The following is a 27,852-nucleotide window of genomic DNA, read 5'->3' as shown; positions in this document are numbered from 1 at the left end:
CAATATAGAACTATATAAGAATGTATGAAGAAATATAAATAAATATATACACAATAACAGCAGCATATACACAATAACAGCAGCGTGATTTAAATAATGAAGTGAAAACAATGTCCAGAATGTCCAGTGTGTGTAAGAACTGTATGTGTGGGTCAGTACTGTGTGGTGGTGTGATTGAGAGACCGTATCGCCTGCGGGAAGAAGCTCCTCCTCAGTCTCTCTGTGTTGGTCTTCAGGGAGCGGAATCGCTTTCCTGACCTCAACAGAGAGAACAGTCTGTTGTTGGGATGGCTGAGGTCCTTCACGATCTTCCTGGCCTTGGTCCAGCACCGCCTGCTGTAGATTGAGTGCAGGTCAGGGAGCTCGGAGCGGATGGTGCGCTCAGCTGACCGCACAACCCTCTGTAGAGCTCGTCTGTCCTGCATGGTGCTGTTCCCGAACCAGGTTAAGATGTTTCCCGTCAGGATGCTCTCTATGGTGCAGGAGTAAAAGTTCCTGAGCACCTTGGAGGGCAGTTGGAAGTCTCTCAAGCGTCTGAGGTGGTAGAGACGCTGACGGGCCTTTTTCACCACGGTGTTGATGTGACAGGACCATGACAGGTCCTGCGTGATGTGAACTCCGAGGTATTTGAAGCTGTCCACTCTCTCCACTGGGCACTCGTTGATGACAGGGGTCTGGTAGTTCCTCTCCTGCTTAGTGCTGAAGTCCACTATCAGCTCCTTTGTCTTACTGACGTTTAGAAGGAGGTTGTTCCTCTGGCACCAGTTCTCCAGATTCCTAATCTCCTTCAGGTAGGCCGTCTCATTGTTATCAGAGATCAGGCCCACCACGACGGTGTCGTCAGCAAACTTGATGATGGTGGTGGAGCTGGTAGTGGCCACACAGTCATATGTGTACAAAGAGTACAGCAGGGGGCTCAGAACACACCCCTGGGGGGCTCCAGTGCTGAGAGTGGTGGAGACTGAGACATGTCCGCCCATCCTTACTGCCTGTGGTCTGCCAGTTAGGAAGTTGGAGATCCACAGACACATAGATGAGCTGAGTCCCAGATGCTCCAGCTTGGTGGTGAGTGTGGAGGGAATTATGGTGTTAAATGCAGAGCTGTAGTCTATGAAGAGCATTTTAACATAATTCCCCTTTCTAGTGTCCAAGTGAGTGAGTGATGTGTGGAGGAGATGAGAGATGGCATCGTCTGTGGAACGATTTGGACGGTAAGCAAACTGTAGTGGGTCCAGTGTGTCTGGTAGTGAAGAAATGATGAAGTCTCTGACCAGGCGTTCAAAGCACTTCATCACTACTGAGGTGAGGGCTACAGGGCGATAGTCATTAAGAGAAGCAGGGTGGGGTTTCTTCGGGACAGGAACAATGATGGACTCTTTGAAGCATGTGGGGATCACCGACTGAGATAGAGAGATGTTGAATATCTCAGTGAACACAGGAGCTAGCTGGTATGCGCAGTCTCTTAGGATACGACCTGGGATGCCGTCTGGTCCTGCTGCTTTCCTGGTGTTCACTCTCTTGAAGGTTCTCCTTACTTCATGCTCGGAGATGACGAGCACGTTTCCGGTGCTGGCAGTATCTTCCTGTCTGCAGCCGTTAGCGCCGCTAGCACTAGCATTGTTGGAGACCTTAGCTGCAGCCTCGAAGCAAGCATAGAAAGTGTTCAGCTCGTCTGCCAGAGTCACGGCCGCGTTCGTCATACCGGTTGTTGGTGCTTTATAGTCCGTTATTGTCCTTAGTCCCCGCCACAGGCTCCTAGAGTCACTCTGTTGGAGTTGTGACTCTAGTTTCCTCCCGTAGCGATGCTTCGCCTCTTTCACCGCCCTCCGCACGTTATATGACGCGGCTTTGTACGGGTCCATGTCCCCCGTCATGAGTCCCGTGTTGTAGGCAGCGGTGCGGGATCTCAGAGCGTCGCGGATGGTTTTATCCACCCACGGCTTCTGGTTGGGAAACGTTGTGATAGTCTTTGTCTCCACGGTATCATCCGCTAGTTTCCCGATGAATCCCACAACCGCTTCCGTAAACACGTTGACATCATCATCGGAGCTGTTTCTGAACATGCCCCAGTCTGCGTCATCGAGTGCGTCCTGTAACGCGGCCACCGATTGATCCGTCCAGCGCGCGACCTTCCTCTGAACCGGAACTTCCTGTTTCAGCCTTTGTTTGTATTTTGGGATGAGGAAGATGGCGGCGTGATCAGATTTGCCAAAAGGAGGGCGGGATTGTGCCTTGTAGCCGTCCTTGACCGTAGTGTAGCAGTGGTCCAGTGTCCTTTCACCTCTGGTGGGGCAGGAGATGTGTTGATAAAAGTTCGGCACTGCGCGTTTGAGGTTGGCGCTATTAAAGTCCCCCGTCACAATAAGCGCAGCGTCCCGGTGTTGTGTCTGGTGCTGTGTGAGTGCCTCATGCAGCTCGCATAAGGCGGTGACCGTGTCCGCTTGTGGTGGAATATAAACGGCACTTATAATGACCGATGTAAATTCCCGAGGTAGATAAAAAGGACGACACATGATGGACAGTAGTTCCAGATTTGGTGTGCAGGAGCGTGTGAGAGGAACAACGTTCGCACTGTTGCACCAGTTGTTGTTCACCATTAAACACACGCCGCCTCCCCTTGACTTCCCCGAGTCCCGTGTCCTGTCCATGCGGTGAACCGAGAAGAACTCGGCCGGCTGGATGGCGTGGTCCGGCACCGCTGGGTTCAGCCATGTCTCGGTGAAGCAGAGGAGATTGCAGTCCCGAATGTCTCTCTGGAACTTTACCCTGGCCCTGAGGTCGTCAAGCTTGTTCTCCAGTGACTGGACGTTGGCGAGCAGGATGCTAGGCAGAGGTGTGCGGTGTGCACGAGCTCTCAGTCTGTTCCTGACGCCGGCTCGCTTCCCTCTAGGCTGCCGCCGCTTCCCTTTGTTCTCCCTCAAGATCTCACTCGGCCAGCTCGGATCCGGAGTTAAAAACTTCGAATTGTGAGTACATTGTAAACCAATAGAAACAAGAGTGTCACTGTCATACCTAATGTACCCAATGGTGGTGATTTTGCCGATTTAGAAACGCTGAAAACTAACTTAAAAAACAAAGACAAAGAAAAAGTGGTCGGAGCAGTCGTGACCGCAGCCGACCTCACCGGTAGCCCGACTGGAAAAATCGCTAGCCCCAGGACGTCGGGCTAATGGCTGTCTAAATGACTCGGGTAAAGTTTGTAGCATGCGTGCTTGTTGTTTTTGTCTGCTTCCACTTGTCTTTGTACTAGGATGATGTCGGTGTAAATGTGCAGTCATATTTGTTGTGTTCCCACTAGTGCTGTCAGCGTAAATCTCGTTGAAATGACGTTAACGCCACAACACGGCAAATCTCCCTTAACGAGCTACCGCGGATGGCCTGTGCATGGGGCTGGACGGCCAACACGTTAACGAGCTAACTGCGGTAACACACTAGCTCCCACCCATGTAATTGAGCATTGCGTGGCACATCCAACATACTGTTTTACTTTAGTCCATGACGTGCTTACCTTCAGGGTCATACGTCACATGAAAACCAAAATAGTTCCAAACGCCAGATCTGAATGAGGGTGGGGCAGGTTCAATTTGCCATGTTGCAAGGAGAGCTTAACTTCTGTCTCGCTAGCTTGCCCTGCGCTCAGTGAATCTGCGTTCGACTACCCCGCCTAGGCTGCACTGTCGAGCGCAGATTCACTGAGCGCTCAACACAGACAGCATCGTCAGAAGGAAAGTTGATCAAATAAATTAAAAATTTATTTTGTATTGTTCGATACATATGCATACCGAACCGAAAGCACTGTATCGAACGGTTCAATATCGATACGAGTATCGTTGCACCCCTAATATATATATATATATATATATATACACACACACACACACACACACATATGTGTGTGTGTGTGTATATACACATATACACATGCATACATACATACGTGTTTAGACCATTATTATACAGCACTAAATCACAACAATAGTCGCCTCAAGGTGAGACCAAGTAATACCTCTTGTTGCACTCTACATTACCTCTTATCCACCTTTAAAGCCAGACACTCCACTCAATGCTCAAGCTTATGTAGAAAGTTACACGTTTCACTAGATTGGGGCAAGACTGGAATTTGGGTCACCTATCATGGTGCAACTGTGACTGTGACAGACAACTCAGCCTCTTACTAAAAAGATTGGTTTGTAAACCATAGCACTGGTGGAATACAATTCTTGCAAAGAGATAACTATGGGATTTGAGTCACCATTTTTCTAGTGGGTCACAATAAATGTGAATATAGATTGGATTAACTCTCTGTATTATATTCAACAGCGTTTCCTGAATAATACCAGAGATACAGAAAAAGGGACTCTGAACAGCTGCATGCTGCATCACTCATGATTTGGCAGAATAGAATGGCACTGGACATTTTGCTAGCTGAGAAAGGGGGTGTTTGCAGAATGTTTGGTAGCAGCTGTTGCACATTCATCCCAAACAACACCTCTCCAGATGGCTCTGTGACACGTTGGCAGAAGAACTAGCTGAAATTCTGGGATCAATGATCCATTTAAGGACTTCCAAGACCAATGGTTTTGAAAGTAGAATGGTCTAATCTCTTCTCTCTTAGTATCTATTGCAGTTGCAGCCGCCTTGCTGATGCTGTGTGGCTGCTGCCACATTCCATTTATTTGAGCACCAATTCCCCGACTAATTGACACGGCGCTTACCAAGACCAATTACATGAATGACCAACTCTGTCTGGCTGATGAAGATGTCTCATATGACATCTCAGCATATGCTGGATTGTAACGTGTTGAAAACTGATAAGGATAAGGAGATACATGGACTTAATTAATCATAAATAAACACAGCATTGCTTTTATTGAAAAACGCTAAAAGAGTTAAGTTGTTTGAGTCTGTTGTGTTATATCACATATGATGAACCAGCTAAACATAGCACATACCTGTCGCCATGACATTCTCTCCCACTATTAACTCTATCCTAAACATGTCGTCATATGGCGAAGGAATTCCTGGTGTTGGGTCACTAGGAGGAGGGGGTAACTGCATAAAGAGTGACAGACAGACTTCCCCAATTTGAGGTTCCTGAATAGACTCTGTGCATTCTGTGACTCCTTTTTGATAAAAATGGTAAATGGTAAATGGCATTTGTATAGCGCTTTTCTAGTCCCTAAGGACCCCAAAGCGCTTCACACTACATTCAGTCATTGACCCATTCACACACACATTCACACACTGGCGATGGCAAGCTACATTGTAGCCACAGCTGCCCTGGGGCATACTGACAGAGGCGAGGCTGCCGGACACTGGCGCCACCGGGCCCTCTGACCACCACCAGTAGGCAAACATGGGGTTAGTATCTTGCCCAAGGATATTTGAAATGCAGCCAGGAGGCAGCCTGAGATCGAACCACCGACCTTCTGATTAGTGGCTGACCTGCTCTGCCACCTGAGCTACAGCCACCCCTTTTTGTAAGATAAAGTAAAGCTTCGCCTCTGCTCTGTCTCCGTTTGTCTTATCTTATTTTTCTAACAGGGTGTTACAGAGGAATTTTTGCGACTCTTGTTTGCAAATCCTTTTAAACTCATTTAGGCTAGATGTAACCATCAGGCAGTCATTTTCAGGTCACTACAGAGATGTTTGACAGGGTTGAAGTCAGCTCTCACTGGGTTAGTCTCAGACATTTGCGGAGCTGTTCCTAAGCTACAGCTGTGATGTCCTCGCTGTGTACTTAGGGTCATTGTTGTTTTGGAAGTTTTACCTTCAGCACTATGGAGGAGGCCTTCATTAAGGATATCTTTGTACCATACAGCTTTCCATCAACCTTGACCAGTCTCCCAGTCCTTGCAGCTGAGATACACCACCACAGCATGATGCTACCCCCACCGTGCTTTGCTGTTGGGATAGTATCGGGTAGATGATGAGTGATGCCTGGTTTCTTCCAGAGAAAGACTTTAGAATTGAAGAATTGATTTTATTAAAGCAGAAAGTCTTGTTCCTCACAGTCCGAGAGTCCTTCAGGTGCTTTTTTGAACTCCAAATGGGCTTTCATGTGTTTTGCACTGAGGAGAGGCCTGTGTCAAACAACTCTGCCATAAAGCCGAAATCTGTGGCGGTGCTGCAGTGATTGTTGTCCTTCTGGAACATAGTCCCATCTTCACAGAGGCTCTGTGAAGCTCAGAGTGAATTTCAGGCTCTTGGTCATCTCTCTCACTAAGACAATCTTGGGAGAATCCTTATAGTCTCTACTATTAGAGAATTATAAAGGCAAGAAGTTTTCTGTGGCCTCCTCCACATCTGTGCATTGCAACAACCCTATCTCTTAGGTTTGACTTCATGGCTTTGCTCTGATTTGTCAGCTGCGATGTCTTCTATAGAGAGGGGTGTACCTTTCCAAAACATAATCAGTCAATTTTTATTGTACTACAAGTGGCTTCCACTCAAGGTGTAGAAACTTCTAAGCAGTCAAGAAAAGCGGAAAGCTTGAATACTTATCTAAACATTGTTTTTATGATATATTTTTTTAATTAAAAAAAATTGGAATCATGTTTTCAGTTTGTCATTATGGTGTATTGAGTAAAGACTATTAAAATAAAAAAATATTCAAAAGATTGTAGCATCAGGCTCCAAAAGTGAAGCAAAAAGAAAGCTTCGGATGAGAAGTGCTTGACTCCCTGGTATAACTCACAAACTCACATCCTAAAGCAGAAAATCCATAATCTGATGAAAATGATGTCTCACTAATGTAGAAGATCTTAATTTAGCCTGAAGAGACAGTTTGTTTGTCAACAAAAGAAAAGCCCTCTCTAAAGTCATGACATCTTAATATTCATCAATGGTTGAAATAAATAAGAACAACCCTAGGTTTCTCTTTAGCATTTTAGCCAAGCTGACAGAAAGTCAGATCCCTGTTGAGCCGAGATGTCCTTTAAACTTAACTAGTAATGAGTTAATAAATTTCTTCACAAATAAAATTTTAACCATGAGAGAAAATCTATCAGTCTATCTCTATTTATCAGCTACATAGCACAGGCCTTCAAGCTGGCAGTTGTTAAACAATTAGTTAAAAAATCATCACTTGACCCAACTGTCTTAGCTAGACATAGGCAAATATCCAACCTTCCTTTTATTTCAATTTTTTTTTGAAAAAGAGTAGTTGTAAAACAGCTAACTGATATAGGACTGCTTTCTTCCATTTGTGCTCTAAGATCAGAAACAGAGTGACTTTCAGAGTGAAGCTGAAAAAGTAGTTCATGCATTTATTACTCTTAGGCTGGACTACTGTAATTCTTTCTGAAAAGCCTTCAGTTGATCCAAAATGCTGCAGCAAGAGTCCTGACAGGGACTAGAAAGAGAGAGCAGATTTGTCATATATTGGCTTCCCTTCATTGACTCCCTGTTAAATCCGCAAATCAAAAACCTGCTACTCACATACAACATCTTAAATAATCAGGCCCAATCTTATCTAAATTACCTTATAGTGCCATATCACCCAGTTAGACCACCCAGTTAGTCGTCTCATTGTTAAAAATTTCTATGTATAATTGTATAAGTGTATAAATAGGGTCTGTACCTTAAAATATATAGCCGCCTGAGGTGACAGGAGACGGCTGGATTTTATGTGAATTCCAATCAGAGTGTTGAGAGATATCACTGGCTTTCAGAAGAAAGGTGTGGGTGAAACTGTGCAGGATGTACAGAGGGTAAACAAGTTTGTGGCGGGACGTGGTTTGTGCCAGGGCTGCAGGGGAGGCTGACACACACCAGAACCTCATCATGCCTCCCTTACATGAGCACCATATTATAAAATCTGGTAGCTTGGCTTGGGTTCTTGCCGACAGTGCCGCTGGCCCCAGTGGTGTCCCTGTGCACTTGAGGGATCTGCTCAGTCTGAGCCAGAGGTCCGCACACAGGAGGCACCTGCTCAGCCCAAGAGGGAGGTCAGCATGCAAGAGGGACTTGTTCAGCCCGATCCGGAGGTCAGTGAGCCCTCTGGTCCTGCCTCGTCTGGTCCTGCCTCGTCTGGTCCTGCATGCTGGCCATCTGCCAAGCCGCCTGTTAGCCTAGGGTCATGTCCACGCCTGCTGTGACACCGCCGCTTTCCATACAGTCGCCCCACAAACCAACCTGCATATCACACCTACTCAGGTGAGAAGAAAGCTGGGGAGGCTCAGACAGGGGAAAGCAGCAGGACCCAACAGCATGCTTTATTTATATAGCACATTTAAAGACCAGAGGTACACCAAAGTGCTTCTCAATCATAAAATATGAAATAAAATTAATTACATATGGGTACGATAATAGAGTACAAATACATTTCCAGACAAAACAAATCATCAGTCCCAGAGTGTTGAAAGCCTGTGCTAGGCAGCTTTGTGGAGTACTCCATCACCTATACAACCTGAGCCTGCACTTCCAGAGAGTCCCAGTGCTATAGAAAACATCATCCCTGGTGACTACAGGTCTCTAGGACTGACCTCTCATATTACGAAGGTTTTGGAGAGATTTATCCTGGAGCACCTCAGACCCCTGGTGAGCAAGTCACAAGACCCTCTGCAGTTTCCATACCAGCAGTGTTGGGGAGTAACGGAATACATGTACCGCCGTTACGTATTTAAAATACAAAATATGAGTAACTGTATTCCGTTACAGTTACCGTTTAAAAAGGTGGTATTCAGAATACAGTTACTTTGTTGAAATAAATGGATTACACTGCGGTACTTTCCTGTTTCATATTGTCGCGGGTCAGGAATGTTTGGGTTTTGTTTGACAGCTACGTTCTGTTGTTCCAGGCAGCAGCGTTACGGTTGCCATGGTTACAGGGCGACGCTCTCTCTCTCTCTCTGCGACTGTGTGTTTCCTGGGTGAGAGAGCGCCTTTTCGTTGTTGTTGTTGTGCTAAGCTAACAGGCAGAATGCTACAAGCATAGCTCTAAAGAATGTAGCATCATGGGCAGTGTAGTCCGTGTTGCAGGGAGAATGGACTGCCATACACGTTATGGGTCTGTGAGCGCGAGGAGGGAGAAAAAGGGGAGTGGAAAGGTACGAGTTGTCATCGAGGAAAAACGGGAGCTGGAAGCATGTAAATATAATAATAACCACTTCAGCCAAGAAGAGAGCCTGACGAGCCCAGTTGTAAGTAAGCTATTAAGACTCGACTGTACACCGTGTTCCTGTTTTCCTCCGAAAACAATAAGTTCCGTTGGAGCAGTCTTTCAACGCCTCTCTCTGTCTCTCGTAAGAAAAGTTGACCCACACAACAAAGTAAAGCTATTTTTCGGCTACGAGCCGACAGGGACCCCGCCGTATTAGTCAGAGGTCCCTTTACTACAGTTTGGAGACGAGGACCTTCAGTAATAGTAATAAATCACACAGCAATAGTACATTCACGTTGTTGTAAAAAGCATGATAATATATATCATAATTTTTATGGACTTTCGCTTTGGTGGCCTCAGAATCTCATCTCTGATTTTTGCAGATGATGTGGTTCTGTTGGCTTCATCGGGTGAGGGCCTCCAGCTCGCACTGGAACGGTTCGCAGCCGAGTGTGAAGCAGCGGGAATGAGGATCAGCACCTCCAAATCTGAGGCCATGGTTCTCAGCCGGAAAAGGGTGGAGTGCCCACTCCGGGTCGGAGATGAGTTCCTGCCCCAAGTGGAGGAGTTCAAGTCTCTCGGGGTCTTGTTCGCGAGTGATGGGAGAAGGGAGCCGGAGATCGACAGACGGATTGGGGCTGCAGCTGCAGTAATGCGGACGCTGCACCGGTCCGTCGTGGTGAAGAGGGAGCTGAGTGTAAAAGCGAAGCTCTCAATTTACCGGTCGATCTACGTCCCTACCCTCACCTATGGCCACGAGCTGTGGGTAGTGACCGAAAGAACGAGATCGCGGATACAAGCGGCAGAAATGAGCTTCCTCCGAAGGGTGGCTGGCCTCTCCCTTAGAGATAGGGTGAGAAGTTCGGCCATCCGGGAGGGGCTCAGAGTAGAGCAGCTGCTGCTCCACATCGAAAGGAGCCAGCTGAGGTGGTTCGGGCATCTGACAAGGATGCCCCCTGGGCGCCTCCTGGTTGAGGTGTTCCAGGCATGTCCCACCGGGAGGAGGCCCCGGGGCAGACCCAGGACACGCTGGAGAGATTATATCTCTCGGCTGGCCTGGGAACGCCTTGGTATTCCCCCGGATAAGCTGGAGGAGGTGGCTGGGGAGAGGGAGGTCTGGGCCTCTTTGCTTAGGCTGCTGCCCCCGCGACCCGGCCCCGGATAAAGCGGATGAAGATGGATGGATGGATGGAATATATTAAGCAATCCAACGTATTCAGAATACGTTACTGTCATTGAGTAACGTAACGGAATACGTTACAGAATACATTTTGGGGCATGTATTGTGTATTCTGTAATGGAATAAATTTTAAAAGTAACCTTCCCAACACTGCATACCAGCCCCACTTGGGAGTGGGCAATGCAGTGATACAGTGATACGACCACCACAGTTCGGATAATGTTCTTCGACTTCTCTAGCGTCTTTAACCCTTAAAACCGGTCAGAAAGGGCGCGCTCTGTTTTGCGTAACTATTTTTAAATCCCAGTAGATCTGCAACCACGTAAGCTAGCGCAATAATTTTTTTTGCATATGAAACCAGAGGAGTTGTACTTACATCTTATGCCATCAGCTTGTCCTAGGTCACAGTTTCCTTCCACATATAGTTTTGCAAAAACTGCATAAAAAGCACATGCAGCAACAAAAACATAATATTCCAGAAACACGCTTTACCGATCCGATCAGCTGTTCGTAACACTTCCTATGTCCATCAGCGCGAACTATTACATGTCCGCCATGACCTGCCCGAAACTGGAAGTGACGTCATTTTGCGGAAATGTAGTTTTTTGCCTTCAGGGCCTAATGAGCCTATACTGGTGTTTTTAAAAGTTATGTTTGACTTCATGACTTTCTGTATCATTTCTGGGATGTTTAGGACTCAAATTGCGCTGCTGGAAATAGCATATTCATCAAAATAAACTATTTTTTTGCAAATTTGCATCATAATATTTATTTTCGTTTTTCCTGCAGTGTATAAAAATTGGTGTATTTCAAAAATAAAAATATAAAGACACTCAAAATAAATTTCCTGTGATGGGAGACTACTTTGTGCAACTCTTTTGTATTTGCAGTTTTGAGGGATAAGCCTCTTAAATTTCTCTAACTAGAAATATATGTTAAAAAGACAAAAACGATTTTCAAGTTTTTTGTACGTTATTGCACTTTTTTGAAATTTATGTAATTACTATGCAGTTAATGCATACATATTATTAAAATTTGGGCTAGAATGGTTGTATTGATGTATAGCAACTTGAAATGCTCCCAAAAATGGCACTACAGCATGTAAAAATATAATATGAGCTCTGGCGGACTTGGTTCTATGGTAGGTCTTAAAGGGTTAACACAGTCCGGCCCAGGCTGTTGAGGGAAAAGTTGGAAGACATGTAAGTGGAGGCTCCACTGGTCCAGTTGATCAGCACTACCTGACAGGCAGGCCGCAGTTTGTAAGACGGCAGAGCTGTGTGTCAGAGAATCTGAAGAACAACATCGGAGCACCCCAGGGAACTCTTATCCCTTTCCTCTTCACCATCTATATGACCAACTTCAAGTAGATCACAGAAACTTGTCTCCTCCAGAAATTCTCTGATGACACAGCCATTATTGGAAGTGTGGAGATGGGATGGGAAGAGGAGTACAGAAGACCGATTGATCGCTTTGTGAGGTGGTGTGAGGTGAACCACCTGCAGTTGAATGTGTCCAAATCAAAGGAGCTCGTGGTGGAATTTGGCAGAAACGGCTCCTGACCCTCCCCTGTCTGCATTGGTGGGACTGATATCGAAATAGTCACATCCTATTAGCGATGTTCCCTCTAAATTTTAATGTGTCTGAGCAAACACACAAACTACCTGAGTGTTCCCTTGGACCACTGTGAGCAACATCAGACGTGTGCACTGTGGCCACGTCCATTGCATCCATCCAAGTTACATGGTTTATTAAAAGAATAAAATTACAGCATTTACATTTCTGTTAGAATACTTTTAATTAGGTACTTTAGCACACTTATAATGAAAATTTAAAAAAAAATTGTTCATGACCTGTGTAGTATGTTAACACTATTGGAAGCAAAGATAAATTGAACAAAAATTTCAAAAACACACATAAAGCTCTGACTTGTATTATGAGTATGAGTCTGTGTGAAGCTCCTGCTGTGCACTGGGTGAGATTGTCCGACTGTCGTCTGTGAGTGAGTCCTGTAACTTTTTGTCTGCAAAATACAGTATATAATGACGATTGTTGTGCAAGTTACTTTGAAAAAGTAATTAACTATAGTAACTAGTTACTTCTTCAAAAAAGTAACTGAAAACAACAAAGTTATATGCAGCTATTTATCTAAAAATGCAGGAAATATGGGTTTTTATTATATAAACATTTCAAACTATTTACAGAACAATCAGGTGTTCTCGTCAAATAAGATGCCACACAAATTATTTATGCAATTCCAAAAATTATTTCATTCCACTATAAGATAAAGGAGAACATCACAAGCCTGATACCTGCAGGCCTGACAGCAGGAGGTGTATCACTCATCCTGTTTTCCACCTGGAGACAGCGTTTACACTCTAATTTGCCTTTGGTGTCTTTTTGCCAGCAACTGTGACATTCAGCACTCTCCTCATTGTTCTGACACACAAAAAAACTCTTATTGACTACACTACACACTAACTACACAACACAACACACCAACTTTAGACTTGTCACAAATCTCCCACATCTCAAAATTCTCTCTCTCTCTCTCTCTCTCTCGCTTTTTCGCTTTCTCGCTGCCATCACTCCTAAACACCTAAATGCTAGGGGTGGGGGAAAAAATCAATACTGTGTAGTATCGTGATATTTTGTTTGCTAATAATGTATCGATACAGGGACAGCAGAAATCGATATTTTGTTGCAAAAAAGGTTTTTGTGGACTGGAACATGCTCTGACTTCAGAGTATGTTGATCAGCTCCTTTTTCTGAGCAAGAATCCTGACATTCCTTCACTGTCCAAATGTGTTTAACTTTTTTTTTGGCAGCAATAAACATGACAGTTTACTTATTTTAATTTAAGACATGTTTTATTTTAATTAAGTTTAAAACTTTTTTATTTAATGTAAAATTATATTTTGTTTTAATTTACTTTCAAATTATTCAGTTGCTGAGTGGGCTGCATAGTTTTCATAAGTTGCATAGTTCAGAATAGCTATAATTGTACCAGATGGTTGCATTCAGTTAAGTTGGACTAGACTATAATACAAGCCGTTCAGTTTGTCAACAATAAAACTGACTGAAATGAGAGAAAGACTGAGTGTGAGACTTTGATATTAGATAAAATGAATATTGATAAAGTTTACCTTTATGTACAGAATCTGAATATCGCAAAATATTTTAAAAAATTGCAATAATATCATATCGTGCGTTAAGTATTGTGATAATATCGTATCGTGGGATGTATGGTAATTCCCACCTCTACTAAATGCCATGCTGCCATATCATTTTTTGATTGGTCGACATGGTACATTTTTCCACCAATAGGAAAGGGTGGGGGGGTTTTTTGGTTTTTGTTTTTGCTCACAAGCGGAGAGTGCTTTTGAGGGCTTTCCTTAGAAAATGCAGTTTTTACCATTTCTTCCCGCAGTAAACATAAACAACAATAGTATTCAGGAAAAAAAACATTGCATTTTTTATCATAACTCTGGTTTTTCGTGGCCTATCAACACAATTTAAAAACAGGCATATAGTTTGAAGTCCACACTTTTTACACAAAAAATTAGAATTGGGGTTGTCTTGGGTGGACATAACATCTTGTTGCTATGTCACCGTAAATTGGTCATGCTATTGGTATACCATGAATACTTTTTCTCCTCAGCCAATCAGCAATGTGATCAATTGGATCACAGGCTGGAGTGGTCTGCCAGTGGTCAGAGCTGGCTTTACTTTCTACAAAGGCTCAGATCCTTCAGTGTATACAGCAGGCTGCTCTATATGTTTTATCAGTCTGTTATTGCGAACACCATCTTCTTTGCGATGGCGTGCAGGCACCCAAGCAAAGGATGCAAATAGACTGAACAAACTCATCAGGAAGGTTGAGTCTGTTGTTGGCATGAAGATTGCCACCCTGGATGAGGTGATCAGTTATAGAATGCTGGAAAAATTGCTGGCAATCATGGACAATAAGTCCCATCCCTTCCATAACACACTGGATAATCTGAAGAGAAATTTCAGCAACAGGTTCCTTCAACCTCGCTGTCTGACGGAACGTTACAGGAAATTGTTCCTTCTGCTGCTATCAGAATCTTTAATTCATCCACTTGGGTCAGGTCCACACATGTGGAACAGAATTAATTACACCTCAATGCAGCCTGTCACTTTTGTACACCACAAGATATATTTCCACACATACTTGTCCTTTTATATTCATTGTATATTTATATTTATACCTTTATCTTTATATTTATCTATTTATCTTAATATTCATCTATCATAACTCTGTTTCTACACTCATTTTATAGGAGTGCATGTTGTTTTTGTGTATTTGCTGCTGTGACAACTCAATTTCCATCTGGAATTAATAAAGTTTCTGATTCCGAATCAGGTTTTAGAAAGACCTCATCTTCAACATTTTGGGGGGTTGTTATTTGCTTTGATAATTTTAAACAAATAGCATAATGGACAGCACAGTGTTAAAATATGTCTTTAAGTCTTTTGTTATATAATTTTACATATTTACTTATTTCTAAAATCTCTGGTTTAAAATTAAAAGTAATTTGAAAACATAAAGAGTAAATGTTTGAATGTTTTATAAAGTCATTGTACAATTTTCTAAAAGTATGGCTTGTAAGACTATTTCAGATTCCAAATATGTTAGATGCTTTTCTAGATTTTTTTATAATCTGCTATGAACCATCCTCACATCTCATCTAAAGCTCTGTAATCCTCCCTTTTAATGTTGTTTGCTGTTACACCCAGTGAAATAAAGTTAGAGATTATTAAACCAGCCAGCTGTTCATTCATTAGAGCTCAAGCTTACAGTCATACAGCAGAGCTACAGTGAGGCTACAGAGACACCACGTGGAAACAATCAAAGCTCTCATTGTTCAGCTCAGGCTTCGTGTGTTTCTGCTTTATTATTATCTACTGAGACAAACTAATGTATTCTTACCTTCTGATGAAACTGTTGAAGCTTCCTGGGCTGGGGGACTTCCTGTTAGGGAAAGTGCACTTTGAATCGTAAACTGGTCTTTTTAAAAATGACAACCTGCGTGGCATCAGAAATATATAAATATAACAAGTCAGACTATAATATTTTGATACATTTCATAAAATAAACTGTGACAATGTCATATCTGCATACCGTACTAAATGTTTAATGTGTCTTTTTCCTCTGACTTACCTTCATTCATCTTCTCTAAAATCAACCTCGCCCCCTGCATCACACGGTCTGAATATGCCTGCACCATCACTTCTACTGTTTTCAGTCTGTCTGCGTTCTCCAGCTGGTACTTATAGAGTTTGGGGAAGTCATCTCCAGGTTCATACTGCAGGTAAAAGTGGAAAAGCTTCAGCTCCTCCTCTCCCATTTTCTTCAGCATTTCCAGTAGCTGCACTGGTAAGGCCTTCTCCATCTCTGACCTGTAAAACATAAAACATGTCTCATCACATCTACGTTTTTAGCTTTTAGTATACTTCACAGTGCCCTCTAGTTGTCATGTATATTTTACCTAATGCAACTTCAACTCTAACAATGCTGTTAATATATAAATTAAAGAGATACTTATCGAATTAAACTTTCAACAGAAAACAAAGAGGGCTCACAATCTTTAGAAAACAACTTAAAATCAACTGACATTTCTACAAATCATATCACTTAAGTGTGTGAATGTGTGTGTGAATGGGTGGATGACTGGATGTGTAAAGCGCTTTGGGATCCTTAGGGACTAGTAAAGCACTATACAAATACAGGCCATTTACCACTTATTAAAAAATAGAAATATGAATGAAAAAATTAAGTCAAATAAATAAAATAAAAGTACAAGACTCCAGCAGAAAAAGATAAGCACGCTAATTAGTTTTTAATCAAGATTTATACACTGGTTTAAAAGAGGTTTCTAAATCTGCTCTAGAATCAGAAATGTGGTACTAAGGAGGAATTCATAATAATTACAGTTAAAATATATTTTAAATTACCAACAACATGATGATATCATAACTCTGGTCCTTGGAGGACAAGGGTATCAGCCAAGCTTCAACTTAGAACCACTGACAGCTGCACACACAGTGTCATCGTTCCCCTGTCCTCACTAGCATGACCAGCCAGTTTGTTTTTGTTTTCCCTCCATCCCAACTTCCCGTCTCTTCTCCTTACTGTTTAGAAGAGTTCTGCGATTGGGTCCTGTCATTCTGCCGTCTGGGCAAAACTTGACACACAGACCCTGAACTGATGCACTTATGCTACAACAGTGCACAACTGTTTGTCCTCTGACATCCAGCAAAACCTGAAAGACCTGAGTGGAAGTTCCTCCCTACACTTTGTTTGAAGCAAAGCACAAAGGAGACACCTGCTGGAGCAGCTGGAGTCCTACAGATGCTCAGCCTCTTCACTACAGAAACATCTCCTATAACATCCATTCTTTACACTCTGACTGCTGTGTTTGTGGAAACACTCCAACACACACCACTTCACATATGATCATGGAAACGTGCATGAAAAAGAGCTGAGCTGATATTAAACCTGATGGAGGATTTATTCACAAACACTGACTGACCAACAACATTTACACACACTTGTCTGCAGGAGAACAACTATCACCCTTTGACGCGTCACTCTTGAGAGACACACAGGTGAGTTCAGGTTCATGTTTGAGTCTCTGATGGTTGCTAAAAAAGTTCAGATCTTCAATAAAAGGTTAATCACATATTACTGATATTATCGACATTAGCAAACCTTTTCCCACTTGGCTCTCTTTGTTCCAATGCATTAATTAGCTTTTTCACTTGGGCACTCTGTAAGGACACACAGCTGGGTTCAGGTTTGAGTTTCTGATGGATCCTAAAAAATATATAAAAAAATAAATAAATATAAAAAGAAAAATACAAAATAACAAAAAAATATATAGCCAAGGTATAGACACAGTTTAGATGTGATGTAAATACAAGACATGTTAATACTGACATTAACTTACTTTTTCTGAAATGGTCGTGTTGGTTCAAATTTCTTGATGATATCCTTCACTTTGTCACTCTTTAAGGACACGCAGCTGGGTGGAGGTCCAGGTTGGTTCCTGTGAATAATGATGGAGCAGTGATGTGAGTGCTGAGCTGTGACATGAAGAAGAGTCATGGACAGTTAGAGATGGTCATCTCACCTCTGATCTTTGGTCTGGCTCTCATGTTCCCCACACAGAGTGGTTTTAGAGGGAGGGACTCCCTCCTCTCTGTCCTCACACTGATCCATGCTGCTGAATTCACATCCACATCAGCTCACACACACTTCTACCATCACCTGCAGACGAAACACAAATCATTCATGTGCACAACAACTGAGAACTGCACAGGTCATGTCTGATGTGTTGGACTAACCTGCACTCCATCTGAGACACAGCTTTCATCAGTTCACCATTACAGTTCACAGAGCCGACTTCAGCCTCCAAATCCCTCCATTACTGTAGTCCTACAAGTAAGCAGGTCAAACATGGCTGTAGAAGAGCAGCTTTATTTTAGTAACAATGCCCAGGGCCAAGCTGACTGCTTACAGAGTTCATATTCTAACTGCTGGCTGTTCTGCTAGCTAAGCAAACTAGTGTTGAAGGTCAAAGTAAAGAAATGATGTGATACTGCTGGGAGTTACATCACATACTAGCAGCATTTAGTTATTCAGCATTATATTTAATCCTTATTATCTCATCCTCTCACCTCTATTTAGCTCTGAAAACAAGAAACTTTTTGCCAACAGTTTATTGGCTAGGGGAGGGAGAAAACGAAGAAGGGCCAATGAGGAAAAGGGAAAAAGGAAAAGGGAAGAGAGGAAGGAAAAAAAAAAACTAACCATAGAACATTATTACTGATGACCTTCCCCAGCTACCCTCTGGTGACGCATGAGTTATTCTCTTTACTCTTCTTATAATGGTTTTATTGTTATAATTGTGATTACTATTACTGTTCATAGTTGGTCACTGGACACAGTTATTGCTATCATTATTGTCATTATTATGATCATTGGTGATGATGGTGATAATACTGAATTAATGTTGCTTTGGACTGAATAGAAATTAACACCCTCACTACACACAGTCACAATCATACTTGTATTTTTTTTTTTTACCAACTGTCTTGTCTGCAAGTTTCCTAATCTATCCTGCTCTATTCTGTATGTTGTACATTTCATAATAATAATTTTAAAAAAACAACAACAACAGAATTTCAGCCTTTATTTAGTTTAGCTTCTCATGGATAAACATATGTTTTCAGCCACTGAAAACACATCTGCTTATCTGTAAGTAGCATCAAGAAATTCTTGATGATGGCTTCTAGACTATAGAAATCATCATCAAGAATTTCTACATTGCATTACAATTTTTTCAACTGGTGCCTGGGTTAACTGCATCACTGGTCATGGCTTGTTATTGGAGGGCACCTGTCCATACACACTTCAGAGGGTGGGGTAGAAATTCTAGGGGTTTTTGTTTGAATGTGTGCGCTTGGTCAGGTGTGGGTCTAGGGCACACTGGGCCTTGATCCCTTTGGGATATTGTTATTAAGGCTAGATAAGACCATATGTCTGCTTGCTACAACTACTGGACAAGACAGGTTTAAAAAAATAAATATGAAATCAGTCAAAAAATAAAACTGCTGGCCTACAAAGCTGCTGCCTTCATCTGCAAACTGACCTACATGCTGAACCACAAACTCCACCCTCTACTGAGAACTGAAGAAGTCATCACTGTTATTTTTCTACAGCTGATCGCTGAAAACATTCAAACTGACTCATCACGGAGCCTTTTTTCCTTTGAATTCTATAAACCTGCCTGTAAACAGCAGCTGAAACTTCCAGAAGAAGTAGACAAAACACTCAACTTGAAAATTCTAAATAGAAGTAAAAACATGAACACTGTCTTCAATCATCTCTTATATACAGGTTAAAGATAGTCTACAGAGAAAATAATCACTTACACCTGCTTAGACAGATTTAATTTTAACACACACATACTCATAAACACTAACAGGAGGAAAAGTGTTTAACGGTTGGTCCAACACTGGTCATTGGTCGAGCTCTAAGTCCATTACTGTGAACTATGGAGTGGCAGATTTGTGCTGGAACTAAGCTGCACAAAGCTGATGTTAGCCAGGAAAACATTACAAGCTGCTTCCATTACCTTCACATGGAGTTTCACACAGAGTTGATCAGCATCAGTCACAACAAACAGGAAGTTCAGGAAGGTGAGAGTAAACCTTGAGCAGGGCGGAAAACACAGAGAGGCGTCCACAGACCAACATCACAGCAGTGGTGTGTGGCGACTTCTACAGAAAGGCAAGCAGTGATCATGCTCACCCCACCACAGACCAACATCACAGCAGTGGTGTGTGGCGACTTCTACAGAAAGGCAAGCAGTGATCATGCTCACCCCACCCCTAATACGCACCAAAAACCCCTCATCTTCCTTATCATCTCATCTTGCTTCACTATTGAGAAATTTAACAAGATAAACTGGATCCAATTAACCCTTACCTTTTGTACATCTTTTAGTTTTTTTTTTAGTTTTTTTTTTTATTTAGCTATCATTTTGGCTGTGTTATAGCTTGTAGCATGGATGTTTGCAGGAAAATTTCTTTTTTGTCAAATTTTTGGAATTAGAACACAGAAATTATGTGGTTACAGTTCCTCCAAGACAATAAGAACAGTAACAGACTGAACTAAATGAAATAATACAATATAGTAAAGTTATAAAATATAAGCAATAGTTCTAATTTATATAAATAGCTCAGTGGTAAATATCCAGAATCCCACAAAGAGGGTGCAACTACTGCTGTGTGTACTGTGCATTAGATGGAGGAGTTGTACAGGAAGACTTCCTGTGAGTCTTTCCAGCTTCCTGTCATATTCTACTGTAGAATAGCAGCAAAGCTCTGTGCTCCCTTTCTTCCTATTCTCTCCTTTCCTTCCTCCCTCTCTCTGTCTCATCTCCTCATTTTACTTCCTTTTTCCTTTCCTTCTTTAATTGTATGCTTTCTATTTGGACACAATCGTGCATTTGTTCGTTTAGTAAAGTTCATTATCTGTACTTGTAACACTGTTATAAATCTGTAACACTTTGTTCTTCACTTTTTTTTCCAAAATCTTTTAAAATGATAAAATTGAATGAAGTCTGTGGAAACGTCTCCACTTCAGGTTTCGAGGACGCCGTCCAAACCATCGCTGGGCGGAGCCTCATCTCATCATTCTCCATGGAAACCGAGTCATCCATAAGAGATGAAGCTACAGCCTTTAACACAACAAGTAAGAGTATAAAGCAAAAAACAGCTGATTTACTTTATTAAAGTTGTTTCATTCATTAAGATTGAAATTTGGGATTTTTTTGACTTTTAAACTAAATTTGACTCTGTGAACTTTTTGATTTGAAAGAGCAGATGAAAAGTGAAATGTGTAAAAAGCTCTTTAATTTTGCTGTGAAACAAATGTTTAGAATACTGATAAATATGTTTTTATGGTTTGGGCCTTTAATGATAATGTGATGATAAACATGACTCTGAGGAATGATAGGCTCTTCCTTTCTGCTAATAATAATCAATGGCCTGTATTTATATAGCGCTTTACTAGTCCCTAAGGACCCCAAAGCGCTTTACATATCCAGTCATCCACCCATTCACACACTGGTGATGGCAAGCTACATTGTAGCCACAGCCACCCTGGGGCGCACTGACAGAGGCGAGGCTGCCGGACACTGGCGCCACCGGGCCCTCTGACCACCACCAGTAGGCAACGGGTGAAGTGTCTTGCCCAAGGACACAATGACCGAGACTGTCCAAGCTGGGGCTCAAACCGGCAACCTTCCGATTACAAGGCGAACTCCCAACTCTTGAGCCACGTTCGCCCATCAACATCATAATAAGTGTTGCTTTCCTCATTGGGACTTCAAGCAGGACAATAATAAATGGATTTCCTGAACTAAGCTTCCTGCTTTGATGAAAGATAAACACGAAGTTGGATTTGATGTTAAGGAGACTCTGAATGGGCCTTAGGATCTATAATTGTCCTCAGTTTCTTTCAGACAGTCAAATTGTCTTTGTAATGAATATTATACATCTATACTTTGCTGCATCAGCTCACCGATGAGATAGACAGCTGACTTTAAACACACATCCAGTTTGGACAGGTGGCTTACCTGCTGCTTCTAGGCAGGGAGCAACCAGGATACCCAGATGTATCAACTAGAGTCATCTGGGCTGAGCCTTGAAATTACTGAATGAATGTTTTTGATCCTAGCAATTCTATTTATCCCAAGCAGAAACACATATGTATAAAAGAAAATAATACCCCATCATTATTATTGTAGCTGTGGCCTGTGAAGACCATCAATGTTAAAGTCACGGCAGCTTTGTTTGACAGTGTGTAGAACAAACCTGATGACACCTACTCCCAGAAAGCTGCAAGTGAACCAAACACTTCCAATGTCTGAGGTTTTTTTTTTCCAAAGCTGGTGAGAAGCCCCAAAACAGCTGAAACCTTGTGTGCTGATCACAACAACCACAGCAGTGTTTTCTGACTAGATTTTAGACTTTGAAAGAGGAGTGAAAGGAGCCATCTATGTCCACTGTGAGCGACCATCTTTGAACAGAGGCAGTGGTTTACGACACCAACTCTCTGCCATCTATAATCCAGTTTTGAGTTCCCTCCCCAGACGCCTTAATGCCCACCCACATCCTGGGCCATCTGACCTCAGGAATTCGCATGATAAGGTGCGGCCAGGTTTCACAATGAACTCACCCGAAACTCTGGCTGATTGGGACCCACACCCAGTTTTACACCTTGGCTCAGGCAATTAGAGGATCATCAGGGGGTCCTTTTGTCCCTCTGTGGGGGGTTACTCCCACTAGGTTTATATCTGGGACTCTCCACCATTTGACCTTAGAACTGAAGAAGCTTCTCGGGTGAGAGGTGAAACGTCTTCAAGTAACTTAAAGAAGTTCAGACGCTTTTCTTTGCAAGCTCCTTTGACTACGATGACCTGGATGACTGAGAACCTTCACAGACATAGATTTTAGACATGAGTCTGAATTACTAAATTACTGAGCAGCTGAAACAGCCGCATGTATGCAATCAGAGGGAGGAAAAAGTATTTGCTGAAACACACTTTCTTCTCCCCAGAGTGTGCTATGAGCATTAAAGTCTCTACATCCTCTGTGCATCAGAGGGTCCTGCAACGTAATTAATATGCATAATTTTTGTAGACATTTCCCTTGTTGCCAGGTTTCAAAAATGTTTGTTTTGATTTTTGTGAATGAATTGCTTTCATGACTTATCCAGTGATGCTACTGACCAGCCATTCGGTGGCATGCAGTCTGACAATGTCACATTTCAGTACCTTCTCGGTCTTAAAAAAAAAAAAAAAAAAGTACCTCGCACCAGGTATGTGGAGGGGCATGGTCTGAGGCACACCTGTGAGGGAGGCAGACGCACTTGGACGGACGTCCACAATAATGCCTCACCACCATAAAAAGTCTGAATTAGGTCCTGGGGTGGTTGTTGGTATGTGCCCGGCCGTGAGATGCAGAGCTATAGCCGAGTTTTGTGTAACAGCGACTGCAGTTACTGAAAGTATGCTCAAAAGCAGGAGTATGTGGACGGGTCTGTTGTGGATCTTTCACAAGGTACAAGAACCTAATGGAAAACTGTGAAAATTGTGGCGACTGTGCAGAGTCAATCCAACTAGGTAATTGACAAGGGGCTATTAGCGTCAAAATGATTCGGTCTCAGTATTTCATTCTGATGAATCAAATGTGTCAGGGTTTAAGTCAAAGCAATCGAACTAAACTCATGTGATTAAACTGTAAGCTGTTTGAACCTTTTCATCTTTCAGTGAAAACTAGATGGCGTCCCAGGTCTCAGTATGGCCGTCTGTCAAAAAAGCTGAATAAATTCAATTCAAATATAGATCTTTGAATTCATACATAGTGTAAAATGAATCGTCAACACAAAAGTAAGTAAGACCCACTACAGGAATGTTTAGTCAGATCTGGGACTGTACCCTTCAAACCACTCTGTTCTGCTGTTGCTGCAATAGAGACCGCTATAAACTGGTATTTTCAAAAAGCTTGGATTCAAAATCAAACAGCAACATATGATAGAGATTAATGAAATCGTCAAAAACAGGAATTACATCAAATATCACTTGGTAAACTCAGTGATCTGTACAGGCAGAAGGTAGCTTAAAAGGCTCTTTAGAGAGGAAACTTTCCTTTATGGGAAAAAAAACGTCTGTCATCAATTCCTCTTCATTTTTGATGCAATGTTTTATTACAATCCCCCCACCCCCAAAAAACCTAATGTCTATCACCAAATTACACCAGATTCACCACCAGAACTTTGAACTTTGTATCAAACTTGAAAACTATCACAAACTAAACAGATACACAACATATCCAATTCTATACAGGCATATTTATATATTTATATAAATATTATAATAAAGCCGTTACCTACATAGTGTACCAAATTCTACCTTGATATGTCTTTGAGAAAAAGGCAAGACTAGTTTCAATAAGTTAATGCAGTCTTTGCAATGTATTAGATATGTTATTATAATGCATGCCACTTAATACAAACATATTATGGTCAAAACCCCATTAAAAATTACTTAGCCAATACTTTCCCCTTATGTCTGAAACATTTTCAAAAATGATTGAAACAGTAAGAGCACGTGGACAGTGTGGAAAAATCACACTAAGAAAGAGAAATCAAACATTTTCACGAGCTCAGACTTGTTGAAAATGCAGAGGAGCTGGTTGTAAACTAAGCTTCAGGAACAAACATTGTACTAATATTCACTGTAAAGCTTTGAGTTGATAAAGACAGAAAAACAACATAATCGTAGCTTCCATCTTTAAAGGACTGAAGAGGAAAAAGTTTACAAGGAATCATTTAGAACAGTTTAAAACATCAACTGATTGAATCCGTGAATCTGAAAACATGTTTCTGAGTAAAAGAGACAGACATGTACAGACTGAACTATCTGTTCAACAGTCAGAGTGTTTCTCTAACAGGGGGACACTCTTTACACTCAACTTGGCAAAAAGACACTGAAGCACCAGGCCAAACATAAAAACCAGGATAAAGAGGTTCAGTGAATGTGGTGTTGAAGGTGTGGAGGTGGATCAGAGTGTGAGAGGAGACTATGTAGTAGGACAGAGTGCCAGCAGGCCAGTCCACATACACTGCTACTCTGTTAGAGACGGAAGGGGAGGAGGAGATGGACTTTGATTTGTTATTATGCCAGATATGACGAGGACCATCATCAGAGCACCTCAGACTCCAGGACTGCTCATTAAATCCAAACAAACAATCTGTACTGTCTCCTTTCCTTCCAATTCCTCTGTAACTCACTGATATATGAACGTTTCCTCTCCAGTCAACCTCCCAGTAATAGCGACCAGTCAAACCATTTTTACACAGCAACTCTGGGCGGATATCAAATCTGTCTGGATGATCCGGATATGAATGAACTTTGTCCACACCTGTCACCTTCCTGTTGTTTTCAGACAGTTGGAGTTTTCTGTTTACGGTGTTTGTGTCGATTATGAGTTGACAGGAATCTGATGGAGAGAACAAACACAATCCAGCTGCAGTTATTGATCCATCATCTGTTTATTGATTGACACTTTCATGATGACTTCTGACATCAGAGATGTGAATGAGTGATGTGACAGTTTGAAGAGGTTGAATGTGTACTGCTTTGTTTTCATGAATCACATTAAAAAGACACTTACACTTCCTCAGACCTGGTGTCAACCATTGGACTCCAGCAGGCTCCACCCTGAAAGGAGGAGGGAGGTCAGTCCAGCACAGTCTCTTTCAGCATGGACACATGGACATTACATCACTCTCATCCACGTACTGTTAGACACTGATAGAGGAACAGTCCAATATTTTCACAAATACACTTCAATCCATACCTGGATCAAATTCCTGATGATTTGGACTGATCCTGAATCTTTCAGTACACCACTGTATTGAATGAAATATGACTGATTCAGACTGTGACCTTCATTATCTTTATATTCCCCTTCTGTTTAGCTGGAAAGGACACCTCCCTGCTCTGATTCATAAACTTTAATCTGATTTAATTTATAGTGTTTAACAGGCCTTTTACAGTTGAGTAACAACGGTCACTACAATGTGTCTGGAAAATACATTCCAATCAAAACGTTAAGACCACTTGAAAAATGGGAAAAAAAGTCTTATTTTGCATGGTTGGATCTCAAGGTTCCAAGTAGAGCTTCAACATAAACATACAACAAGAAGAAATGGGAGTGAAACAAAACAATTTTTGCACGCAATTTATTGAAAGAAAAAAAACCCTGAAATAAGCTGATTTATAGCTGATCAAAAGTTTAGGACCACACCTCCAAAAACCCGTACCCCCAAAAAAGAAATCAAAGTTCCAAACTTGAACTCTGTAATGAGTAGCTCTACTGTTATTGTTGATCACTTCAAAAATTTATTGCGGCATGCTTGAGTTTCCATAAGATGAGTGGGAACACTTCTTCCAGTGGTGAAGAAGGCCGCACAAAGGGCATCTACTGCCTGGAACTGTTGTCCTTTTTTTTTTTTTTTTTTTTAAATAAACTTCCCTTGCCATCCATCTCGAAAGGTTTTCAGTTGGATTTAGATCAGGGGAATACACAGGGTAGTCCAAAAGAGTGATGCTATTCTTCTGGAAGAAGAACCTTCTCCTGCAGGCATTGTGTACTGTAGCGTTGTCCTGTTGAAAAACCCAGTCGTTAACACACAGACGAGGGCCGTCAGTCATGAGGAATGCTCTCTGCAACATCTGGACATAGCCAGCGGCTGTTTGATGCCCCTGCACCTCCTGAAGCTCCATTGTTTCACTCAAGAAAAAAAAAAAGCACCTCAGACCATTGGCGCTCCCTCCACTATGGCATGTAGAAAACATCTCAGGTGGGATCTGTTAATCATGCCAGTTACGTTGGAAACCATCAGGTCAAGATAAATTTTTTTCTCATCAGAGAATAAAACTTTTTTCCACCTTTTAATGTCCCATGTTTAGTGCCCGCTTACAAAGTCGAAAGGGTCAGTTCTGGAAACGAGGCCTTTGAATAGGGGTGGGCGGTGTAAATGGTATACGGTTGAAACAATATAAATTTGGGCAACGGTAGAGATTTTGACTATACCGCTCTACCGCGATAGAGCATGTTGATGGCGTCATCAAGCTGCGCCTGTTTTGCTCGAAAGCAATGTAGCGGCTACAAACAACATCATCTGCAAATTATGCCGGGCGACAGTAATCGCAAAGAGACGAAGCACTTTTGGAAAATGAGGAAAGCCGAAACCTAAGCTTCGTCCACTTTCCTACGATTGATTCATTAATGCTGAATTCTCTCGCAGCTGCTCTATTCCCGTGTTGGTGCAGTATATTAATGACTAACCTCGTATTGTGGCTGGATTATCTCAGCTGTTCTCCCGACTGAAGTTTGGTCCGTTTACAGCATCCTGCTATGTGATTGCCCCTAACCACCAGAAACTCTCACTTTAACTTTCATCGAGTGGAAAAAAGTTAGAGCTCATCCTCCAGCTTCACTGTGCTAATGTAATGCTAACATAGCTGTGTAGCTAGCGATCACGTAGCATCATTATATACCAGCTAGCCCAACTTCAGTAACCCTACAAACGTCACTACTGTTTAGTTTTCTGTCTTCATTTATGTTGAAAGTGATAGAGCTGTACGTTTGAATTTTTCAGAAATCTCTCAGTCAGAACATGCAATATCATGTTTAGGTGGAAGCTAGCGAGCTAACTTTCTGCTAACTTCTAACTCTGTCAAATGTAATAAATTCTGTTTTCATGTATGCCTGGATGTTAAACTTAATCGTTACACCTGGTAAAGCAGCAACGCTGATTATTTTATTAAAGATGAAAGAATTTAGACAGTTTTTGACTCTCAGTGATGCTGCAGTGTTTGTTTCACTTTGGGACCTGAAGCAGATGGAGTTTTTCCTGACTACGGTAGCCGTAAATTTTTTCCCCCACTCTGTCTGAAATTTTGTGGGGAGCCACCTGTTCATAGTCAGTTTCTAGTGAAATGATGTTCTTTCCACTTCTAGATTTATGGCCCCAACAGTGCTCCAGCATTTTAGAAATTCTTCTGTAACCAATGCCATCAGTATACTTTCCAACAATAAGATTGTAAAGGTCTTGAGAGAGGTTTTACCCATCATGAAATGTTTCTTTTGTGACACCTTAGTAATGAGATGCCATTTTATAGGCCATTAGTTGGGACTGAACCAGATGATATTAATTTGCATAAAGTGGTAGGACTGCTTTGTTATTATTGATAAATTTAGATTTCAGCTGGTGTCGTAAATTTGCATGTCTTTTTGCACCTTCCTTTCTTCATGCGTTTCATACTTTTTCTTACCCTCTGTAATTTCTCTTATTACATTTCGTCCATATTTACTGGCCTGTAAATAGACATGAAGTCCTAGCCTGATGAGGTAGCTCTTCTGTGTTGTACCATTCATTTAGCCAGAGCAGTTCCATATTTTA

General features: G+C 42.0%; 2 protein-coding genes across 2 annotated transcripts in view; both read right to left on the bottom strand.

Moving 5' to 3' along the window:
• LOC146546956 (protein NLRC3-like) overlaps positions 1-18,432 on the bottom strand; it is a 24,914-nt gene extending 6,482 nt beyond the window's left edge. The window contains exons 1-6 of the mRNA XM_085265362.1: positions 17,655-18,432; positions 17,441-17,577; positions 17,258-17,356; positions 17,020-17,124; positions 15,469-15,707; positions 15,238-15,279 (exon numbers count right to left, since the gene is read on the bottom strand). Of these exons, the coding sequence (XP_085121488.1) occupies positions 15,238-15,279; positions 15,469-15,707; positions 17,020-17,124; positions 17,258-17,356; positions 17,441-17,529 (574 nt within the window). The 5' untranslated portion in view covers positions 17,530-17,577; positions 17,655-18,432. The remainder of the gene's footprint in view (positions 1-15,237; positions 15,280-15,468; positions 15,708-17,019; positions 17,125-17,257; positions 17,357-17,440; positions 17,578-17,654) is intronic.
• Positions 18,433-23,337: 4,905 nt separating this feature from the next.
• The window catches only part of LOC146546955 (NLR family CARD domain-containing protein 3-like), a 45,558-nt gene continuing 41,043 nt past the window's right edge, over positions 23,338-27,852 (bottom strand). Inside the window, exons 9-10 of the mRNA XM_085265361.1 lie at positions 25,056-25,102; positions 23,338-24,881 (exon numbers count right to left, since the gene is read on the bottom strand). Of these exons, the coding sequence (XP_085121487.1) occupies positions 24,313-24,881; positions 25,056-25,102 (616 nt within the window). The 3' untranslated portion in view covers positions 23,338-24,312. The remainder of the gene's footprint in view (positions 24,882-25,055; positions 25,103-27,852) is intronic.

Source organism: Mchenga conophoros, linkage group LG23 (genome assembly GCF_057382185.1).
Source record: "Mchenga conophoros isolate Kocher_MC1m ecotype Shallow Benthic linkage group LG23, M_conophoros_male_GT1.1, whole genome shotgun sequence".
Lineage (NCBI taxonomy): Eukaryota > Metazoa > Chordata > Actinopteri > Cichliformes > Cichlidae > Mchenga > Mchenga conophoros.
Note: the sequence above shows the minus strand (reverse complement) of the source record. Positions and strands in the feature narration are given on the sequence as shown.